The sequence below is a fragment of the Mastigoproctus giganteus genome, chromosome 4 (genome assembly GCF_048544385.1).
Source record: "Mastigoproctus giganteus isolate SK-2022 chromosome 4, ASM4854438v1, whole genome shotgun sequence".
In the NCBI taxonomy this organism is placed as follows: domain Eukaryota; kingdom Metazoa; phylum Arthropoda; class Arachnida; order Uropygi; family Thelyphonidae; genus Mastigoproctus; species Mastigoproctus giganteus.
In genome coordinates, this window is record NC_143578.1 from 152,220,380 (window position 1) to 152,242,325 (window position 21,946).

Consider the following 21,946-nt stretch of genomic DNA (forward strand, 5'->3'; position numbering starts at 1 on the left):
ATACAAAGACATATCTCGCAGCTCCTCTTAAACTGATTTCATTGGTATTACATCTATAAAAGTTAGTAACAGTGTGAAAAGGGAAACTGTTATAATTTCCTGATTCATCCACTTTTTTGATTTTTAAAAAAAGCAAATTTTTTTTTTTTTTTTTTTTTTTATGAAAACCCCAAACACAAAAGGTATCAAAACCTATAGTACTTAGTACCGTGCATGGGTTGAAAGAGAAGTATGGGGGGATGCCGGAGGATACTGAACTAGCAACTTGATGATCATTTAAAGCAGTCATGCATGAATTTCTTGGAAGAAGGAAAGAAGATAATAATGAATCTCTGGATTAAACTGTACTGCAATGTTATAAAGGTATTGGCTGCTGGATGTCTGAAAATTTATTTTCTTCATTCCCATCTCAGTTTTTTTGCTTAAGATTTGGGAGATGTAAGTGATGAGCTAAGGGAATACTTTCACAAGAACGTTTCCATCTTGGATAAACAGTTCCAAAGTCACTGGGATTCTGCCATGATGGGAAATAATTGTGGGTTTTCTTAAAGAGGGAAAGCAAAGGGGAAATTATGTTCATGTTTTTATTTATTTGTATATTATGTTTGTTTGAAGTATTTTAAAATGAATGACTCATTTTTGAGGTTAGCATATGTATTATTATATGAAATTGATCAGTCTTTGAGTTACTAAAATTTCAGTGTATCTTTCAGTAGAGATGTGATGGAGACACAACTTTGGTATTTTTGGAATCAACAGATCAATTTCTTTGAGAATCTGCAACTTTTGTTCTGAGGTACGAAAAATAAAATTTGTGTTAGCCAGCGTTAAGCAAAGGGCACAGGGGATATATCTCTTACTCCCCCAACATCCCGGATAACATATATTTGCTATATTTGAAGCAGTTAATATATGATATTTCATAATGGAAAAGAATTAAAAAATTGCATTTATCAAAGAGGCTTTTTTACCAACACTAACTGACAGGATTTGGTGTATCTGTGAGTAATGATGCAAAAATAAAGTGAAATATGAAATTTCGGACATTTATCTGATCATTTTGGTAAAAGTCCAAATTTTTGACCGATACCCAGGCAAATTGGTAAATCCTAGGATTTACTGAATTTTGAGCTTTTGTATAAGAGATATAGAGAAAAGAAAAACAAAACGCATGTTTGAGGAATATGCTCTAATGTGGTTTAAATAATTTATAATTAATTTAAGTTTAAATTTATTAATCTGATGATTGATAAATGATGATGTCTTCATTATCATTCCCCTGGGCACGGAAGACTGACTTTTGTGGCACCTCACCCCCTTACCGCCCTTCTTCCAGTTCACTATCACGCTAGAGTTGGACACTGCCCTCTCCTTTCTGGATGTTCTAGTTCAGCACAAGTGCACTCGTTTAAGAACCTCTGTGTACTGGCCAATTCACAAACTATAAATTGGCACATACCCACAACCAACTTCTCAGTACCACACGCCCTATTCGCCCGAGCCTGGACCCATTCCAGTTTCAAAGGCACAATGAAGTTTCGAGAGTAAAAACAGATCTATCTAAATGTGGCTACCCTACCTTGTGCCCTAGATAAATGTGATCTGCAGGCTTGTGAGCTTGTCACACACCCCAGGGCCTCCTACAACAATGACATGATCTCGATCGCCTTTATCCCCTATTACCCTGGTGCCTCACAACGCCTCTCTAAAATTCTATGTGCTCACCGAATAAAATGTCTACAACTTCCTGGTAAAAAACTGCGAACCCTTGTCTTGAGAGTAAAAATGCCCATCCCATCCTTGCTATTGAGCAGCTCAGTATGTTACATTTCCTTCTGGGACTGCGGTGGTTGCTACATCGGGTAATCTGGCAAGAGGTTCTGAGACCAAATCTCAAAACATGAGAGGGCAATCCAGTCTGCTGATTCAGAGCACTGCACGATTGCAGAACATTATTGGTCATCTCAACACGATCTTGACTCGCTCCACATATCTGATTGCCACAGTAATTTTAATCGCAGTAAATGCATACATATTCATCCAGTCGTGGAGGCAGTTATCCTACAATGTGTTAAATGTTGGCACACACCCCATGTACAAAACTTACAGTCACAGCTGCAAACATCTAGTTCTGACCAGTGATTGTTGATTGCACTCGTGTCACGCTTTGTTTGCCCTCACATTTTTTTTTTATGAAAACCCCAAACATTAGAGGTATTAGAATTTTTGTACTTAGTACCGTGCTTGGATTAGAGGTTCAGAAGACGAAAGAAGATATTTGTTGACAAAAGACTTGAACTTCTGTAGACTAATTTTCAGGAAATATGTACGAAGGAAAGTTATTCGAGAAAACGGCAGTTGAATGAATAAACGAGGAAGATGAAAAGTTGGTTCTGTGAGTTTGAAGTTGAACAGTAAATGGATGTTGGCTGGTGGCAGCACGTGTTCAGACTGTTTTGAAAGAGAAAGCGGAAATTATAAAGCCAATTCAGCAGAGTGCCCATGGAAGTATCAGTAGAAAAGGCATGCAACAGAAACAGTACGTCTATGAGACAGAGAGTAGAGAAACTCTGTTAGAGATGAGTCATTAATTAACTGAACTGCACTCTTCTGAATGCAATTTAGAAGCCTGACAGAAGTTTTCGGGACACCGCCCCAGATGTGGGAACAATATTCCATGGTAGGGTGATTTGCGATTTGTTCAGAGTGAACAGCTGTTTGGAAGAAAAGTAACGCCGAGAGTGAAAGAGAAAACCAAGTTTTTTAGATGCAGAGGAAGCAATATTTGTAATGTGCTTGTGCCAAGAGAGAATAGAAGTCAGGGTAATCCCCAAAAGAGATATATCATTTTGCCTAGAAATTGGAGTGTCACTAAAATTAAGCATAGGAGCAGTAAGAATCCTTTTTGCGAGATATAACACCAGATTGAGTTTTAGGATTGAAATCAACTACGTTGTCTTTGCCCCACTGGAGAATTACCTGGAGATCGGCATTTAAGGAATTGGTAGCGGATATTCGAGAAGTTTATGTTGATTGAGCAGGGCAAGGTTTCTCAAAATGGAAAGTGGAATGCAGCGTGCTATCATCGCCAAAACTATGGATAGATAGGATTACTGGTCAATGGAAGAAGGTCATTAATATACAAGAGGAAAAGAACTGAACCTTGGGGGACACCAGCATTAGTGGAAAAGTTGGAAGACAGAGAGCCAACTACCATCACCCTCAGTGAGCGATCAGAGAGAAAACTGGATAACCAATTACAAAAAATAGTTGGCAAACCATAAGATGGAAGCTTGTTTAGGAGACCTTTATGCCAAACATGATCAAAATCCTTTGATATATCAATAGCAACTGCTTGTGTTTCCCTGAACTTTTCCTTTGAATTTGTCCATAAATGGGTAACATAAGACAGAATATCACGGGTGGATCGACACTGACAAAATCCATACTGGCGATCATTGATCAGACGAAAGGTTTCTAGGTAGTTTAAGAGTTGGCAGTTAATTGATTTCTCCATTACTTTTAGAAAGAGTAGAAGTAATTGCAATGGGACAATAATTTGATGGGAGGGATTTGTCACCCTTTTTAGGAACTGGCTGGATATGAGCAAATTTCCAAGCAGAAGGAAAAGCGCCTCTGAAATAAGAAAGTGAAAAAAGGCAGCAAAGAACAGGAGTAAGTTCAGGAGCACAGGTTATGAGAACAAGTGGAGAAATACCATCAGGACCTGGAGCTTTCTTATCATCAAGATTCATCAAAATCCTTCTGACATCCTTTTGAGGAAGACCTCAGGAGGCATTGAATGGAGCGTGTTTCCAGTTGATGGAAGGAGGTTATTAATATACAAGAGGAAAAGAGTGTGGGACAGAGTTGGTGTGACTAGAAGCGTGTTGGGAATGGTGGGAGGTGTTTTACCAAGATCATTAATACATGAGTTGGAAGAAAAATGGAATGCTAGCAGGTCAGCTTTATCCTTGGCTGAAGTGACAACAGAACCATCTGGTTTTGACAGAGGTGGGAGCAGAGACGGGTAAAAGTTACTGTCAATAGCTTTGGCAAGAGACCAGAATGCTCGGCTACCATTAGGACAAGAAGTAAGTTTTCTACTCTTAGCCTAATCAAAATCTAGTTTGGACTGATTAATAACTGCTTTACAATTGTTGCGAGCTTTGGTGTAGGCAGAAAATGAAACTGAAGATTTGGAAACAAGCCAATTACGATAAGCAACATTCTTTTCTTAAACAGCCTTAGCACATTTATTGGAAAACCAAGGTTTAGATAAAGGACGAGATTTTAAAGTGGAGTGTGGAATAAAGGATTCCATTCCTACAAGAATAATTTCACTGACACGATCTGAGCAAACGTTGACATCAGAAGTTTTGAAACAATAACCTGACCAAGGAAAAGAAGAAAAGAAATCTCGCAGGTCATCCCATTTTCATTCTTGTAATGCCAAACACTATGAGGTTGGGAATAGCCATGAGATAAAGGCTCCATTGGAGAAGAGACCTAAGTACACTCACTTCGACCGTGTACTTAGAAGGGTTGTTTGTGAGAAAAGGATCAGGCATGTTGGCTGCATGGTTAGGATTGTCCAGTATTCTAGTAGGTAAATGAACAATCTGTGCAAGGTCATTAGTAATTGCAAAAGCCTCAGCATCTCGACCAGCTGGAGTTGTGAACATTAAAATCACCAATGAAAATTACCTCACTGTTAGGAAAGTTGGACTGGAGAAAGTCAAGTTGCAAAGAGAGGAAGTCAAAGAGCTCCAAGTGATTAGTGGAGTTGGGAGAACGGTAGAGACAACAGATGAATTTGACACAGTGAGGTAGAGAGATTTTAAGCCAGAGAAGATCGAAAAGAGGAGATTCCAAATTACCAAGTCTCTGACAGGGAATATCGGAATGGACATATGCACAAGTACCACCTTTGAGGCGAAAGGAATCATACAGCGAATAATTTGGGCAACTGAGATGAGTAGTAGTTGAATCAATTAATAAATGAGATTCTGTCAGAAAAAGTACATGGGGTTTAGCAGACTGTAAGTGGAAATGGACGTCGTTGAGATTAGAATTGAGACTGTGTATATTTGTGAAATGAACTAGGAAGTGTTTGGGAGGTTTAGATCTTTTCGCAGATAAGCTTACTCTGTTAGTTTGGTAATTCATGGTGTATTCAACAGTAAGAAAAATTGGGGGAAACATGCTGTATGAAGTAATGAAATTTTTGGATGTGGTGTACACATGGTAAGAATATACCCAAATCCTTGACATGACGTGGCCTCAAATTCCCCCCCCCCCCCACGTACACACTACTCGGACTCCCTTGAGTCACTATCTGGCAGAGTAGAGGTATTAGGATTATACACTAGCTGATTCGGAAGCCTCCTAAAGAGTTAGCAATAGGTTCAGTCCGGTGTACTAACTAACGGCCGGCTTGCGAATACCGTTTTAGAACTGTACCCTCGAAATGTAAGGAAGATTCGATCTCACCATGATGTTCATCATAACCTCAAAAGTTATCAGTCATACTGCATGATGTAAGAGATGAGGAAGGCTTGACTGGAACTTATCTCTGGAGACTAAACATGGGTTCTACCACTTCAAGCCTCCAGTAAGCAAAGTGGTGGTATTGCACCGGTTGATGAGAGTCATCTACCACCTAGTATTGCCTAGTAACTCAGAGGGGTGGAATTCCTCCAAGTTGTGTGGGTGCCACACCTTGACCCCTGCTTACGTTGGTTCACACCTGGGTGATCACCCACGGTGTGCATGTGCATGGAGGTTATACCCAGAGTTACTAACAATTCCACCATCGTGAAGGTGCAAGCAGAGGATTTGGCCATCACAGACCATCCGAACTTCGCCGAAATTGGGTACACTTGACTTGAATGTCACCCGAATATCAGTTCCATCACCGATTTAGACTCCCAGGTAGCAAGTACATTTTTGGCTGGCCTATCTGAGAGAATGTCTGTGACAACTTCAAGGACCACGCCTGGGCATTCTTTGTTTCATACTAACGCTTATATTCAGCTGATGAAGAGTCCCCTAGACTCGAAAACTATTGTTTTGAATTTATTTAATTTAGTAGTTCTCAATATGTACCTGTGTTCGTTAAAGGATTACTACCTTGTTTGTACCTACAACTTCCTTATTTCCATTCCTACACATGTGAGAAATATATTTATATCTTTAATCTGCTGATTCTGTTTGTTAATGGAACTTGCAGTTCATGCCACGAGTATGTAAGTGGATCAGTGTATGTAGAAATCAATTAAAACTTGCTTTTTCAATAGATTTAGATGTTTTCTAACAGTGTTGATTAAATTTGAGAGGAATTACAAGTCTCGCCCTGTTCTTTTGTATTTGAGTCTGACTACACTAATAAAAGTTTAATGTAATGCATATATTAAGGAAAAGTATCTGTTTACATTAACACACACACACACACACACACACACACACACACACACACACACACACACACACACACACACACACACACACACACACACACACACCGTTGCAAAAAGTGCTTTAATTTCAAAACCTAATATATAGTGTGGCCACCTTTGTTCTGTATAGTCACCTAATCTGTCCTATACATGATCTGTATCAAATTCTGGTAGGCATCAGCCAGAATTTACTATAACTACTTGGTGGTTTGCTTTCAGTTCCTCATGCAAGGCAATTGCTACTGCCAGATTGGAAGGCTATTTTTGCTGCAGCCTAATCTGGGATTCCAATTCATCCCACAGGTCTTCAACGCAGTTTGGAGCTGAATTACAGGCTAGTCAAACTTTTTGATATCATTGTCCACAAACGAAACATATAACATTGTTTTGTTAATACTGAGAAGTTGAGTTACCTACACTGTCGCAGTGGTATCACTGCCACAGTGTAGGTAACTCAACTGTCCAAACCGGCCAGGCAAATCATGGATACTTGGTGGTTTGTACTGCTACCAATGAGAAGAGTCTGAACCACCTGAAACAGCTGGTTTTAGGAATCATATATCATCAAACTGCTTCCACTATACTTGGCTGTGACACTATACTTTCCAGAAAGTACTTTCTCAGGATATCATACACCCAGACACATTCATTGGAATGAAATGTTATGTGGCAAGATTTGTCATTCCATAGTACTTTGTGCCACCATTCTAGACCTCATGGCCATAGACCAGCGGCAGAAAGTGGTGTTTTTTAATATATAAAGCAGATACACGAAAATCTGCTTTATTCCACTATTTAGTCATTTTAGTACTAATTAATAATCAAAAGATGTTGAAATATTTTGTGGTAATAAACATGGAACAAGTAACAAGTTTACATAGAATCTACAATGGCACTGCTTTGTGCTTTGCTAGATTCACAAAATGTATCCAGTAAAGAGAACTGCCATTTCAGACCTGTTTCTTGGTTTACTCATGATCCATTGCCACCACTGTTACTTATACTGGCAATGAACTATGAGTAAATGAGAAATCACAATGTGAATTAACTCCAACTAAGCTAATATTTATAGATAACTGAATACGGTGCTGTAATAGGAAGATTAAAAAAAAAAAAAAATGGGCAGTGGCTTGAACTTTTCAGGTGCCTTGGTTGTTAGATAAGTCTTTTGCTCCCATATTGTATTGTTAGATAGAAGTTTTTTGGCTGCTGCATCTTGTATTTTAATTTTTAGTGGCTAGGTTCTTCCATAACACCAAGAAAACAGTTGGCACCAAAGAAAATTTTGCATTTTCAAATGTGAAAGTATACTGTACATCAGGTTTTCATGGAATATGCAGTGATTCCAGTGGATGAAACATGTAAAATAGTAACGTAGACAGGGGCATCATATGCTGCCAAGTATTTCCACTGCCTGTTTTTAATTGTTGCACTTGTATTGGCTGCAATAAAACAGTTGCAGTGAAATTGTAATTCCTCTGGTTACTGTATAGAGTAGAAATTTATTATCACAAAGCATACTGTGGACTCAGTTTATTAGTTTTGCTGTTTGCTTCAATTATTCAAGTGGCACATTTTTACTTTGTTTACTGTACTTTGCTGAATGAGAAAAATAAGAGCTATGTGAGCCAACAGGTAATATTAATCCTAATAGTTAGATTTCATATGCTTTTTCTTGATATCTGTTGCTAGAAAGTTAGCTGAAATAGAGAGTATTATTTTCATGTCTGTTATAATGAAATTTTGTATATGTTTGTGTGTGCGTACACACACACACACACACACACACACACACACACACACACACACACACACACACACACACACACACACACACACACACACACACACACAATGAGAATCTTGCTGTTTTGCTTATTCACATTAAGTTTTTGATTGCAAATAAGTGTGTTCTGTGTTAATGGTGCCTTGGCTACTAGTGGTTCATCTTTCAATCATATTTTTCCCATCACATATCAGGCACTTCGTAAAATCTAACCTTGATTGGCCATTGTCAATTATATGAACCCATGGGAAACTGTTGCAGCTATTTATTCATTGGTCTGGAAGTACCTATGAATCAGTCACTTTACCAGATGATATTTTCACATTTTAAGCATACATATTAATCAGTATGACTCATTTTATTAGATTTTTTCATTAGATTTCATACTGTAGGCCTGAAAGGATTCTATTATTGAACAGCATTGCTGGTGAACATGTAAATTAAATTACTGAAAAAACTAAATGGTATCTACTCTTGAAGTTCCTATTTGTTTTGCATCTAAAATTTTCATATGGCTTTTAAAGAGACAATTTCTTTTTGGATTATTTCCATTAAGAACTGACATTAAATGAATTATGACGTACTACAGGATAAAACAAATTTATTTTTTTGAAGCATAACATTCCAGAATCTATACTGATTCCTTGACAACATACAAGATTACTATATTCGATTGCAACATATGTCCATTTTATGCTGTTCATAGTGATAATGTCATTAGGGGTAAGTACCCAGTGAGCAATCCTGCTTCTTGGATTAAGCTACATATATAGAACTTGAACCCCATTGGGTTCAAGTTTTATGTATATAACTTTAAGGTTATTATTATTGTATTAAAACCACTCTTATACCATGGGAAAATTAACAATATAGTTTATTAGGCTGTTTGCCTACATCACTGTACATTACGATGACGTTTCAAGTATCTTACCGATACCCATCATCAGACCAAGCTGTTGGGGGAACAGAAAATAGAAAGGGTTAAAAGTTTGAATGATAATAAAATTCCATTTTCCAATATTACAATTACAGTATGCCAATTATGGTTCTAAAGTATTAAGTTTTGAATTGCCTAACAGTCTGTCTCATTAATGACTTCTTCCCACTACTTCTTTACAAAACTGTTCAGAACCTCAGAAAGCAAATTCAAATAGAACAAGCTTAGATTTCCTGTTTCTATTGTAATGGCAATTCAGAACTTAATACTTTAGAACCATAATTAGCAAATTCAAATTGTAATTGTAATATTGGTAATGTAATTTTATTATCATTCAAATTTATAAGCCTTTCTATTTTCTGTAATGGAGGTGAGCAGCCTAATAAACTATATTATTAATTTTCACGTGGTATAAGAGTGATTTTAATATAATAATAACCTTAATGGAAAACAACCGTGTAGCATCCTTCCCAAAGTGTACTGTACGTAACTTTATTCCTACATGCAGGATGTCACCATAGGCCATCAAAATTTGGAATGCTGGTCAAATTTCCCATTACAGAGTGAGTGTGGTGTCTTACTTATATTGCTGATGGAGTTTTCAGGTGCTTTTAGTAACTTTTTACTGCAGCCTGTACAAATAACTTATGGATTTCTACTTTTTGTAAATGTGCACCTAAAGAATTGGAGACCAGGCACAGGTATAAAATATATTGTGACTAAAATTATGCTTTATACAAAATATCTTGCATGCTGAAAACCTGCCCACATGAATGTCTTCAAGAATGTAAACTGTGTTGTGAGGTCCTACTGTACGCAGAGTTTCTGAGTTATTATATTTATATTATAATTTATACTAATTATATTTTTCTTTATTTTTTGGATCATATACAGATTACGAAGCAAAATCAAAAAGTTCAAGGACTGACTTTGTATCTTGAAATTGCAGAATCATTGCAAGCTGTAACTTGTTGAAATATGTTTGCTGACTTATCTCAGTATAGTAACACATGAATCGTACATTTATCGCCAGTTATTTTGAATTAGCATGCATTCAATGAATTTACTGAGCAGTGAATTTGCATTATTTTGTTTATTTATTTATTTATTTTGAAATTAGAAAAAAGCGCAATATCAATCACTGAAGTGTTAAAACAGCTTTCAGAGAAGATGCTGTGTGTCATTTAAAGACTTTTCAGTGGTTTGCAAGATTTAAAGAGAGCAGGATGTCTGTCATGTGTAAATATGATTTGATTAGCAGTGATTGATGTTTCTAGTGAAATTGGTATTTCTCATGGAACTTCTTGCTGAACATATCTTAACAAGATTTGGGAATGCAACACATTTCAGCCAAGTCCATGTCTTCATTGTCACTAATGATCAAAGAGAGAGCTCTCTTATGTTAGGATGCCAGTATTCTGCTACTGGCATCCTAACATAACACTTTTTTACCCCATCATTACTGGTGGTGAATTGTGCTTGTATGCTATGACCACAATTCAGAAAAAGTGTAACCTTTCCTAATCTTTGCAAAAGCATTTGAATTGGTTTATATGGTGTAAAGAAGATTACTTCAAAGAAGATCCAGCTGAATGGTTGGTAAGCTTCATCATTAATTCCCCCAATATTAGTTCAGTTCCCCTAACTTTCTGATCACCCCTCATATTAACGAGTACTGTGAAATATTGGCAGATGTCATTTTAATTGCTTGTTGATTTATTTATTTGAAGAGTAATTAAAATTATTCAATTTTTATTCCAATTAATTTAAAATTGCTCAAATTATTTATTTGAAGAATAATATTTATTTGGACCCTTCATAAAAATGTTAAGTTTCTGTTTTAGTGTAATTCAAAAGCAGATGGCTTTCATGTTGGGTCGTCAGCAGATCTTCTTGAAAGTGAATGATGATATTGAGCATCACGAAGAATTAGTTGACACAATGTCTAATACTCATTTAAATAACCATTTTGTAGCTTTAGGAAGAGAGGTAAGGATATATATATTTATTTATTATTTTTTTTTTAACTTGCATTTGAACTTGCACTTATTTATTCTTAAGTGAGTTGCTTTTGCATATAAAATATGAAAAAGAACAGGAAAAGATTTTGCTCTGAAATTACAAATTGAATAATATATACAGTTGCATTGTAACCATATAACAAAAATTGTTTACACTGGCTAACTGTTTACTTACTAAATTGTGTACTCTTGATTAAGGTAAAATATTCACAAATCAAGTGGTAAATTTGACTTATTTAAAAAGCACATTGTTTCTTTTGTCATTTTAGAGCAGGAAAACATAGTTTTTTAGTATTAGCCATATACTGCAAGGAAGCCACTGTCAAAAAAAAAGAAAATAAAGAAATAAAACAGGATAATGATAACAAAAATAATAATAAAAGAAAATAAGCAATAATAATAATAATCAAAAATAATAAAAACATAAAGGGAGATATAAAAATAAAAGATGCATAAAAAGTAGTTAAGAAAATAGATTAATTATGTGCTTCGCTCCTCACATATCCAGTGACCTTTGAATTTCTTAAAACTGTCAGCCTCAACTTTTTCTGTGCAGGTAACTTGTTCCAGTAATCAACAACTTGCTGGCTAAGAGAACTTCCAACAATCTGGTTTCAACCTTTTATAATTTGAATTTATGGCACCCAGTTCTCTGGAATTTTTTATAACATTGAAAATTTTGCTTTCATTCATTTTACTATCCCCTCTCAGCCTTATAGACCTCAGTCAGGTGTCTCCTCTAATAGAGGTGCCTGGTTGCTAAGCTCCGTATCTCACACAATTGAAGTCTTCTCTCATATGATTACTCTTTTGCAAATCTCACCATGCAGATTGCCTCTCTTTGGATCCTTTGAAGAAGCTCAATGTCTTTTTTTTTTTTTTTTAGATGAGATCTCCATATTTAGACACAGTATTCCAAGTATTGCCTTTTACAGTAGGATTATACTCCCCCTCTATTTTCATTAGCATTAATAGAGGCATATGATGCAAGAAAGCAAGCTTATACAGCATCAGCAAAAAAAAAAAAAAAAACACTTCCCATTTCACTTATCCATTGCCTCCAGTAGTTTGTGTAGTCTAGTTCTTTCTTGAATTTATTTAAGCTATCAACGTCCACAACAACAGATGGTAGTTTGTTCCAGCAATCAACCATTCACTGGCTAAAGGTAAATGGTCACACATCTATTCTACATTCGTCTATCCTTGATATGAATTTATGCACCCTCGTTTAGGTAATCTGAGCAAGAGAAAGAATCCCATTGGCATTGAGCTTGTCTAAACCATTCAAAGCCTTAAACACCTCAATCAGATCACCTCACAGGTGTCTAGTCTCCAGATGCTGCAATTTGCTGAACTGAAGCCTTTCTTGATAAGTGCACCCCTCCTTTGTTCCCCTCACCAATCTCCTTGCCCTCTCTTTGTAATCTTTCCAGCACCTCTACATCCTTCATAAAATGAGGCCTCTGACCTCTATGCAGTACCATAAGATGTGGCTTGAACATTGCCTTATACGATGGTATAATCACCTCTTTATTCCTGCTATCAAAATTCCTGTCTATTGTTGACAAAACCCCATGAGCTGTCCAGGCAGCCTGTCTGCACTGCTGAGAGAATTTCATATCTGACTGCACATTTACCCCAGGTCTTTATCATTTTTCACTACCCTGAGTATAGTACCAAACAGCTGGTATGTTACTCTGGAGTTTCTGCTATCCACATACAGTACTTTGCATTTGTCAATGTTAAACTTCGGTTGCCATTTCTCAGCCTATGTGCCTAACTTTTCTAGATCCTGGTGCAGTAGTATACTGTCATTAACTACACTGCCAACCTTTGTATCAATTGCTAACTTTGACATTAAGCCTGATATGCCTTTATCAGTATCATTGATAAATATAGAAAACAACAATGGGCTCAACACCGAACCCTGGGGTCTCCATTAATTACATCATTCCAGAAGAGCAGTATCCATTGATTACCACTCTGTCTTCTCCCACTCATTCTTCCCTTTACCCATAGCAGCAATTTGCCCTAAATGCCACACTGCTGCAAGTTGTACAGCAATCTTTTAAGTGCAACAGTATCAAAAGCTTTCCTGAAATCCAAGTATATGATATCAGAATTATTTTGCTGTGGTGCACTATAGCGTTAGTTGGTTTTGTGCCAGAAAAGCAGAAATCAGCAAACTAACCAATCAAAATTATTTTTTACATCCAGTTCTTTTGTGACTACATTGTAGTAGCCAGTCAAATTTGTCAGACAACATTTCCTCTTAACTAACCTATGCTGTGTATGAAGTATAACTGCAGTCTTGTCCAGGTGATCCTGCATTACTTCTTTAGCCGGTGACACCATTATTTTCCCTGGAACAGAAGTTAAACTAACTAATGGTCTAATTATTTGTGTCACCCTTTGATCTCCCTTTGTGAATTGGGGTACATTCGCACATCTCCTGTCCGTGGAGACCTCCCCTGAATCCAAGGATGCTCTCATAATTATGACTAAGGGACTGCTAGCTTACTTTATTTGCCTCCCTTAATATAATTGGATAGATCCCATCCACCCCAGGTGCCTTTCTTATGTTTAACTTCAACAATTTTTCTTCCACCTTCCGCTGAGTAATTACTGTTATTTAGCTCCTTCTTAAAGTTTGACAAACTTCTGGTCTCCACTTCTCGTCTCCTTTCCGAAAGCAAAATCCCTTCATTTATCGCCCGACATTAAGTACATCTTCAAATAACTTTCACATCAATACATAGTGATTATTGTTACTTAGTGGTTCTTTTATCTGCAGATTCTTAATGCATGAAGAGTCCTCTGCTAATCAGATCAAGAATATTGCTCTCTCTTTCCTTGTTTAACATGCTGGTTTAGTAAATATCATACAATAAATCCACAAAAGCCTTGTTACTGTGTGTGTGTGTGTGTGTGTGTGTGTGTGTGTGTGTGTGTGTGTGTGTGTGTGTGTGTGTGTGTGTGTGTGTGTGTGTGTGTGTGTTTGTGTGTGTGTGTGTGACCAACTCAAAAGTTCCAGTCAATATCTAGAAAGTTAGTCCCCATTATCAGATAATCTGATTCATTCTCCCATTCTGTTTGTCTGTATAGTTGTTTGTTATGCTCTTCACAATCATTAGGTCTATAACACCCTCCTACTCTTAGTTTTGTTTTCCAAGTGCTTATGTTACTTAGTACCTCAAATTCATTCAATTTGTTTACTGTACTTCTAACTTTAGTGTACATACATGTATACATGCACCTATTTTTACTCTTAGTAACCCTAACACAGCTAATGTATTTGTTTGATCCTCAAGTACATCCAGCAGACATTGAAATCCCTGGTATTTTGCTTTCCAGCTTGATGCATGTTCCAGTAGAAGTAGTGCAAGATTCATCACACCGCTGCCTCTGGTTGCTGTTAATCTGTGTATCCCCCAAGGTAGTAGTTTTCTGACGTACCATCATTGGTACCATCAGCAAATATTCTTGTACCCCTTCTATTTCAATGTCTCCCATCTGTGTAAAAATAGGCTCTCTTGTTAACAAGCACAGACCACGCTGATAAAAAATTTTATCTTGTGAGGCTGTGCCAAAGCCCACACCTTCGGCCTTTTGTTTTGCTGCTCTGTTTTGAGGCATGATTTCTGGTATAAATTTAATTAATAATTAAAATTATCCTGTGAACGAAGAAGTAAGAGAATAATAATGCAAATTATTACCCGATTTATTTCACATAATCTTGGGTTCCTTAAACTCATCAGAGGATACAACATTACATATGACAATAAAGTTCCTGGAATGGTGCAATTTATTTGTTTTGAAGGAGCTCAAAAATGGTTTTGTGTTTATTCAAAGTAATCACCACTTGATAGAATGCGCTTATTACACCATTCTAAAAGTTTCTGAAAAGAGTCAGCAAGGTGACTTATCCACCAAACTGAACATCCTTCAAAGATGTTCAGTTTGGTGGATAATTTTCTTTAAGCCCTCAACATCCTGAAATCTCTTTCCTTTGAGGTAGTTTTCACCTTGAAAAAGAGGAAGAAGCTGGTGCAAGGTTGGGAGAGTAGGGTGGATGGTTGATCCTTACAGTGCTACATTTCATCAGAAATGTCTTCACAACAAGTGCAAAATGGGCAAGGAAAAATTGACTGGGGCAACAAAAAATTAGCTGCCTTTCTCTTGAAATTGTTGTTTCTCCTGGGGAAATACACTTCAGTGGTCTTCGACGCACCTACACTTGGAATGCAGCATTGACCCCTCTCCTCTTCAGGTAAAAATTACTTGTGAATTACACCCTGTTTTTCAAAAAACATGATCAGTATTTTCTTGATCCTGAACTTCCATAAACAAAACTTTTTGGGTCTTGGTGATTTTTGAAGTAGTCCACTGTATACTCTGACACTTCATCTCTGGGTTATATTGAAACATCCAACATTCATCTCCATTGACAATGCAATTGAGGAAAATAGGATTGTCTTGAGAAGTCTGGATGAAGTCTTTGCATGATGACACTCTTTGTTGCTTCGGCTCATCTGTCAAGCTGTGTGGAAGAAATTCTGCACTGACCTTCCTTCTCCCTAAATCTTCATGCAGAATTTGACAGATAGTCTCCTTATTCATATCCAACTCATCAGCCACCATTCTGAAGGTCAAACAATGATCTCTTGCTACAATTTCTCAAACTTTTGCAACTGTGTCCTCGTTTCTAGAGGTTGGACACTCACTTCTTGGGTCATCGTGAACATCCTCACATCTGTCTTTGAACCACTTATACTATTCGAACACACTTGTACAACTTAACATCTCATCACCATAGTCTATTTTTAATGTTTCCGTTGCAAATTTTTCCAGTTTAAAGCAAAATTTTATATTTGTTCATTGTTCCATTGCAAAATTGTGACGGAATATTAATGCTACTAACAAAATTGGTTGTTCCTTGCAACCTGTCAGCCTGCTGGATGGTCTCTCTACCGCTGTCTGTTGGCGGAAGTTTTTGGATTACAATGTACCACTTCTGTTTGTTTTCAAAAGTCATGGAACATGACTGCAATTATCATCAGTCTGGGAACTTTGTTGCCACGCTTCATATGTGGAGCTCTTCTTTTATAAATTTGAGTTTTCAGAACATGTTTTGCTACCACACAATTTCTAATTCTTGTTCCCATATTCTGTTGGTTTACTTGGGATAAATTGCTTGAAGTTATGTTGGTCCCTAAAGTCAACCAGTGGTTCACAAATAAATACTTAACTTGGAGAATTTCCGAGTGAAAATATTTATCTATTTTGCCTGTTCTACCTAAATTATATACAGTCGATTCCAGTTATTTGGGACGCATCAGGACTAGTGCATTTTTTGCCCGATTAAGCGGCTGCCCCAATTATGCGAAGTTTCACATAAATAGTTAAAAATACAGCTTTACGATTGATTTTCTGTACGATCAAATTACGTTACAGTGGACTCACCATAGTAAAATACCGTTCACTATACGATATGTAGTAAGCGCCGGTCATTGTGATCACGTTTGTAAATTGAATTTTAATTCTATTAAACAACAATTCTAATTAGCAAAAATAAGAGAAATATTATCCACAGGCTATAAAAGTGAAGATATATTAAGTACAAATTTACACTTTATTACCTTACCAATTAAAAAATTAAATGATACATGAAAAATCGGAAGAATATTTTCTATAGGTTAGCAAAATAAATTTACGCTTATGTACATAGCTTAATTAATATGTACAAAATATGTACATACTAGCTAGTTGATATTTCAGTTCACTAACGTTTGTGGGTGGGGGTTAAAATTTAAAACAAATTGCAAGTAACGCGATATGCGCAAGTGAGAACGGAGTAACAAGTTGCGAAGCTTAAAAAATAGGAATGAAGAGAAGATTCTGAAAATTTATTTTTTTTATATGATTGAAGATTTCATGGAAGTATAAACACTTTTCACCGTAATAACGTAAACGCCCACAGAATTCCTGGTGTCGGTATTATCACAAATTCATTAAGATCGAGTTTACTATCCATTTATAACAGATTGCACTAACAGAAAAGCCCAATAAATCGGAAACTGCTAATTGTTTAACAGTTGTTACCTCCAGAAATATGACCGGACAATGTGGTATGGTTGTAGACAATCGTATGGTAATCTCGAGTTCTTCAGTCTCCTGCCCTGATTAAACGGTATGCTGTCCCAATTAAGCGAAGTAAACCCTGGCTATTTTCTTGATTGGGTTCTGTTCTTTAAGATTTGTCCCAAATAAACGGCTGCCCCGATTAAACCGGTGGCCCAAATAACTGGAATCCACTGTATTTAGAATTTAGGTAGAATTTCCATCCTTTTATCTCAAAGATTCAGTGGTTCAGAGAAGATTCAGGATGAAATGGTTGCCTGGGGAAGTTGGTTGATGTACAGTACATAGGCCTCCATAGCCGAGTGGTCAGGAGCGGGAGTGCAGGAGTACACGCTCTTCGAGTAGAATATTTGTAACTTCGATCTGCCAACCCGCACTGGACCAGCTTGGCAGATTATGGTCCGTTTCCCTCAGCATGAATTGTTGAGGAGGCTTCTATCCTGCAGTGGGTTGATAATGGCTGCAGTTTACCCTTTTTTTTTTTACATAGGTGTTGTTGTGGGGAACTGAAAATTCGAGAGCCACGGAGCTTAATATGAAATGGACTTTTCTTTGACTTTAACAATAAAATTTAATATAAATTAACCAGAATTAGTTAATTTAAACTTCTTATTGAGAAAATTCTTGATTTGTATTGTTTGAAGTGCTATATACATATAAAATGGAATTTGATAGTATAAATTTCTATTTTAACAATGAATATATATATTTTTTCCCTATATTTTATTTTTTTTTAATAGCTTGATATCATGGAACCAAAGACTCCAGATGATATTTACAAATCCCATCTAGATAATGCCAGTGAGTATTTGTAGTTATTTTCAATTAGGAAATATTTGTAACTTGCAGTAAGCTTATTGAATCCAGTGAGGCTTCTAGATTCTATTCATGTAAAAATACATAAAAAAAAAAATACATTATGTAAAAATACATAAAATAAAAAACCTTCAGTGATTGTCATCTTCTGCATGAAGCAAATTATTTACAAGCAAAAAAAAAAAAAAAAAGATTTAATTCTGTATAACCAAGGTAAAATGCAGTCAAACATGCATTTTTTTCAGCTGTACCTACATTTTCTCTCTTCACTCATAAGCATTCCAATGTCCAACTTGGCAAGTGAAAGTTCTCTATGACCAAATATATCTGCAATTTGCAGGGACACTGTGCTGTGTTTTGAAGTAATTTAGTAAACAAATGATGGTGCTAAAAGAGAAATATTTCATCCCTTTTTTTGAATGGATTAGAAATATTAAAAAGAAAATAATCTTCCAAAATATGGATACTCTCTTCAGCTTGTATGTATAATCATACATAATTGCCCAAAAAATGTTCTTTTAACATACTGCTTGTATACATTGAGCTACATGACTTTTATTGCAGAAAAACTAAACTTAGCCATCTTTGTTAAATGCAAGAAATTGATTGAATTTCTCCACAATTAGTGTTAATTGATTATGAATCACAAACATCTACCACAATGAAACATGTTTTTTAATATTGTGTAGGAAAGAATTACAAAAATTCTATACAGTATAATAAGTGTCTGATAGAAAATTTTGGTTGATTAATATTTATATGTACTTGTTTGAATACTTCAAACTATGTTTAAATCAGAATGAACGTATTTTGATTCTTCGAACTATCAAGGATATACTGTAATAGATAATTGGGCTACTTATTGAATACCTATTTTTATGTTTCCTTTATATATATTCTAGGATAGCGTTTCCCAAACTTTTTTTTAGTCACAGAACACTTTTAATCTCACAAAATATTTATGGAAAACTTTTCATCTCTCAATATATTTATGTAACACTTATGAAACACAAGTTTAGCAGAAGCCAAAGATAAGCTAATATTTTATTACATATGACGTACTGTGCATCAGGAGCATTTTTATTGCCAACATGTGTAAAGCCAAAATTCAAATAACTGTCATTATGCTTTCTTTTTGGAATTTTATTAGTTGGTTCCTGTTTTTTTGATTTTGGATTTTTGGGGAACAAAAGGCTGCGATTATTCATCCTCACTTTGAAGTCACAATATTGTGTTCGTTTTCATTACTAGAATTACTTGCTAGAATTGCTCCCAATACTAGATGTACTTGCTTCTCGTTTTAAAGTTCCATTTTTCAACCACAAATCCATGGTCATTTATTTTAATAATAATATTTCGAAATACTGATAATTATGAAAAAAAAAATTATACAAGGAAGTGAGTTTAGTTATGATATCTATTCGCTTCCACCTCTCCTTCGACCCGTGTACTCCAGGCTAAATTGCATACGCATACGAATGGCATATTAGACCACTACATTGCTACTTTTTCATAGATGAACTTTTAACAGTTTTTATAAAAAACTGTTAAAAGTTCATGAACTATATGGCAGTTTTTAAAAATATTTTAATGTAAAAATAAAGTGCTATATTTCAAATTAAGAAGAATAAAATTCATATAGTAAAGAGAGAATTTTAAAAAAGCATAAAAATATTTTAGACTCCCACTAAAAGCTCAAATTATCTTTGTATTCATACGAACATTTACATTCAAAAATACCCCAGTCAAGGACCTTGTTTTGCATTTTACTAGATTTTTAGTTTATCTTTATCACAGACGCTTGTCAAGCAAAACATTTCATTTGCTGTTTATATTTTGTGCTCAGAGATAGGGCTTGTATCTCTAATTGACCATTATATGAATGCTTCAAGTAAAATGATTTGAGGTGACACCTTACTTGAAACATCTTGTCTGCAGTTACATTGTTTTTCTTCAGAGGTTCTGTTTATATTACAATATGCAACTTCACAAACTCTTGATTAACTGGTAAAATGAATGACATCAACAAAAATACAATACAATACAAGCAGAATGAAAGATGAGGTATATGTCTCATGGACAGAAGGGAAATTTTTACAATTGAGCTTCATAATACGTGTGTATCTCACAAAAAAAAAAAAAAAAAAAAAAAAATTGAAAAAGGGAAAAGAAAAAAATACAGGGTGTCTCAAAAATATTGGTACAAACGTTTAGGGGAGGTAGGTAACATCTAAAGGAATGTGAATCACATAGGAACCCATAACCGGAAACTCACCGTAAGCCGGTACACGGCGCTGTTCATCAGTTCGCGAGAGGGAATATTTCTGGTTTACTCATTCAAGCAGTAGTCGCCGCACGAAGAGCATGCATCGATATATGAACTGTGAGCTGGCAGACATGCACCTAGTGTATGGATTAGCAGAGGGCAATGGACGAGCCGCTCAATGAAATTATGGAGAACCCTTCCCAGACAGACATGTACCGGACCATGGTTTGTTTGCGCGTGTGCATCAAAATTTGCGTGATTATGGGTCATTTAGAGGTAACAGGAGTAGTGCGGGCAAACCACGTTCGACGCAAACTCCCGCCATGGAAGAAAGTGTGTTGAATGCCGTCCAGAATAATCCTACTACCAGCACACGTGCCGTTGCCTCTGCCTTAGCAGTGTCTCGTTGCATTCTACAGCGTGTCTGGCACAACAATTCCTTACACTCCTTTCATCTCCAAAGGGTTCAAAATGCTCCCTCAAAATCATCCTGCACGTGTGATTTTTGCGCAGTGATTTCTCCAAGAAAGTGTTCAATACTTGAATTTTCCAGCCTATGTTTTGTTCACGGATAAGGCTTATTTCACTTGGGAAGGCTTATTCAATCAGCACAATGCTCATGTGTGGACTCACGACAACCCACACGGTGTGCGCCCCCATGTGGCACAACATCGCTTTGCAATAAATGTTTGGGCCGGTATGGTCGGTAACTGCTTAGTCGGTCCATACCTGTTACTATCCCGCATGAACTCCGCTAAATATCGGATCTTTCTTGAACAAGTTCTACCAGGGTTACTTGACGATGTTCCAGCAAATGTGAGATGCAAAATTTGGTTTCAACATGACGGGGTGCCTGCCCATTATGGAAGGTGTGTTTGTGACCATTTGAACAGGCGTTTTGGGCATCGATGGATTGGCCGTGGTGGACCCATTGCCTGGCCCCTCCCTCACCTGATTTATCGAGTCTTGATTTCTTTCTGTGGGGGGCACTCAAATCTATCGTGTATGAATCGCCTGTGGAGATGGAAATGGATCTCGTGGCAAGACTCGTCTGCGCTGCTGCTACCGTCAAAGAAACTCCAGGTGTGTTCGACCGTGTCCGCCAATCCATGCTGCTTCGGTGTCATGCATGCATCGCATCTCATGGTGGAACCTTCAAGCATCTGTTGTAACATCACGAAATGCACCCATCTCGTACTCCATTGTTAATATTATGTCAAATAAATGTTTGCCATTAATTACTGTCTTGTGTCATTTCTGCTTCTTGTGCCTCTGCTACTACTTTCCCTTGAAGTTTCCGGTTATGGGTTCCTATGCGATTCACATTACTTTAGATGTTACCTACTTCCCCTAAATGTTTGTACCAATATTTTTGTAATTTTTTTTTTTTTTTTTCAGTAAGTTCTGCTGTTGTATATTTGTTCTCAGTTGTATGTTTGTTCTCTGTAGAGTTAATTATGAACTACATGCTTACTACATATTGTTTTTTCCCTTTTAACTTTTGGCTTTAATTTCTTCAGC

General features: G+C 36.4%; 1 protein-coding gene across 1 annotated transcript in view; it reads left to right on the top strand.

Annotated features, from left to right (window-relative positions):
• Positions 1-21,946, top strand: part of Rpn1 (regulatory particle non-ATPase 1) — a 283,451-nt gene that overhangs the window by 91,634 nt on the left and 169,871 nt on the right. Inside the window, exons 7-8 of the mRNA XM_090372974.1 lie at positions 11,026-11,170; positions 18,084-18,144. Of these exons, the coding sequence (XP_090229100.1) occupies positions 11,026-11,170; positions 18,084-18,144 (206 nt within the window). The remainder of the gene's footprint in view (positions 1-11,025; positions 11,171-18,083; positions 18,145-21,946) is intronic.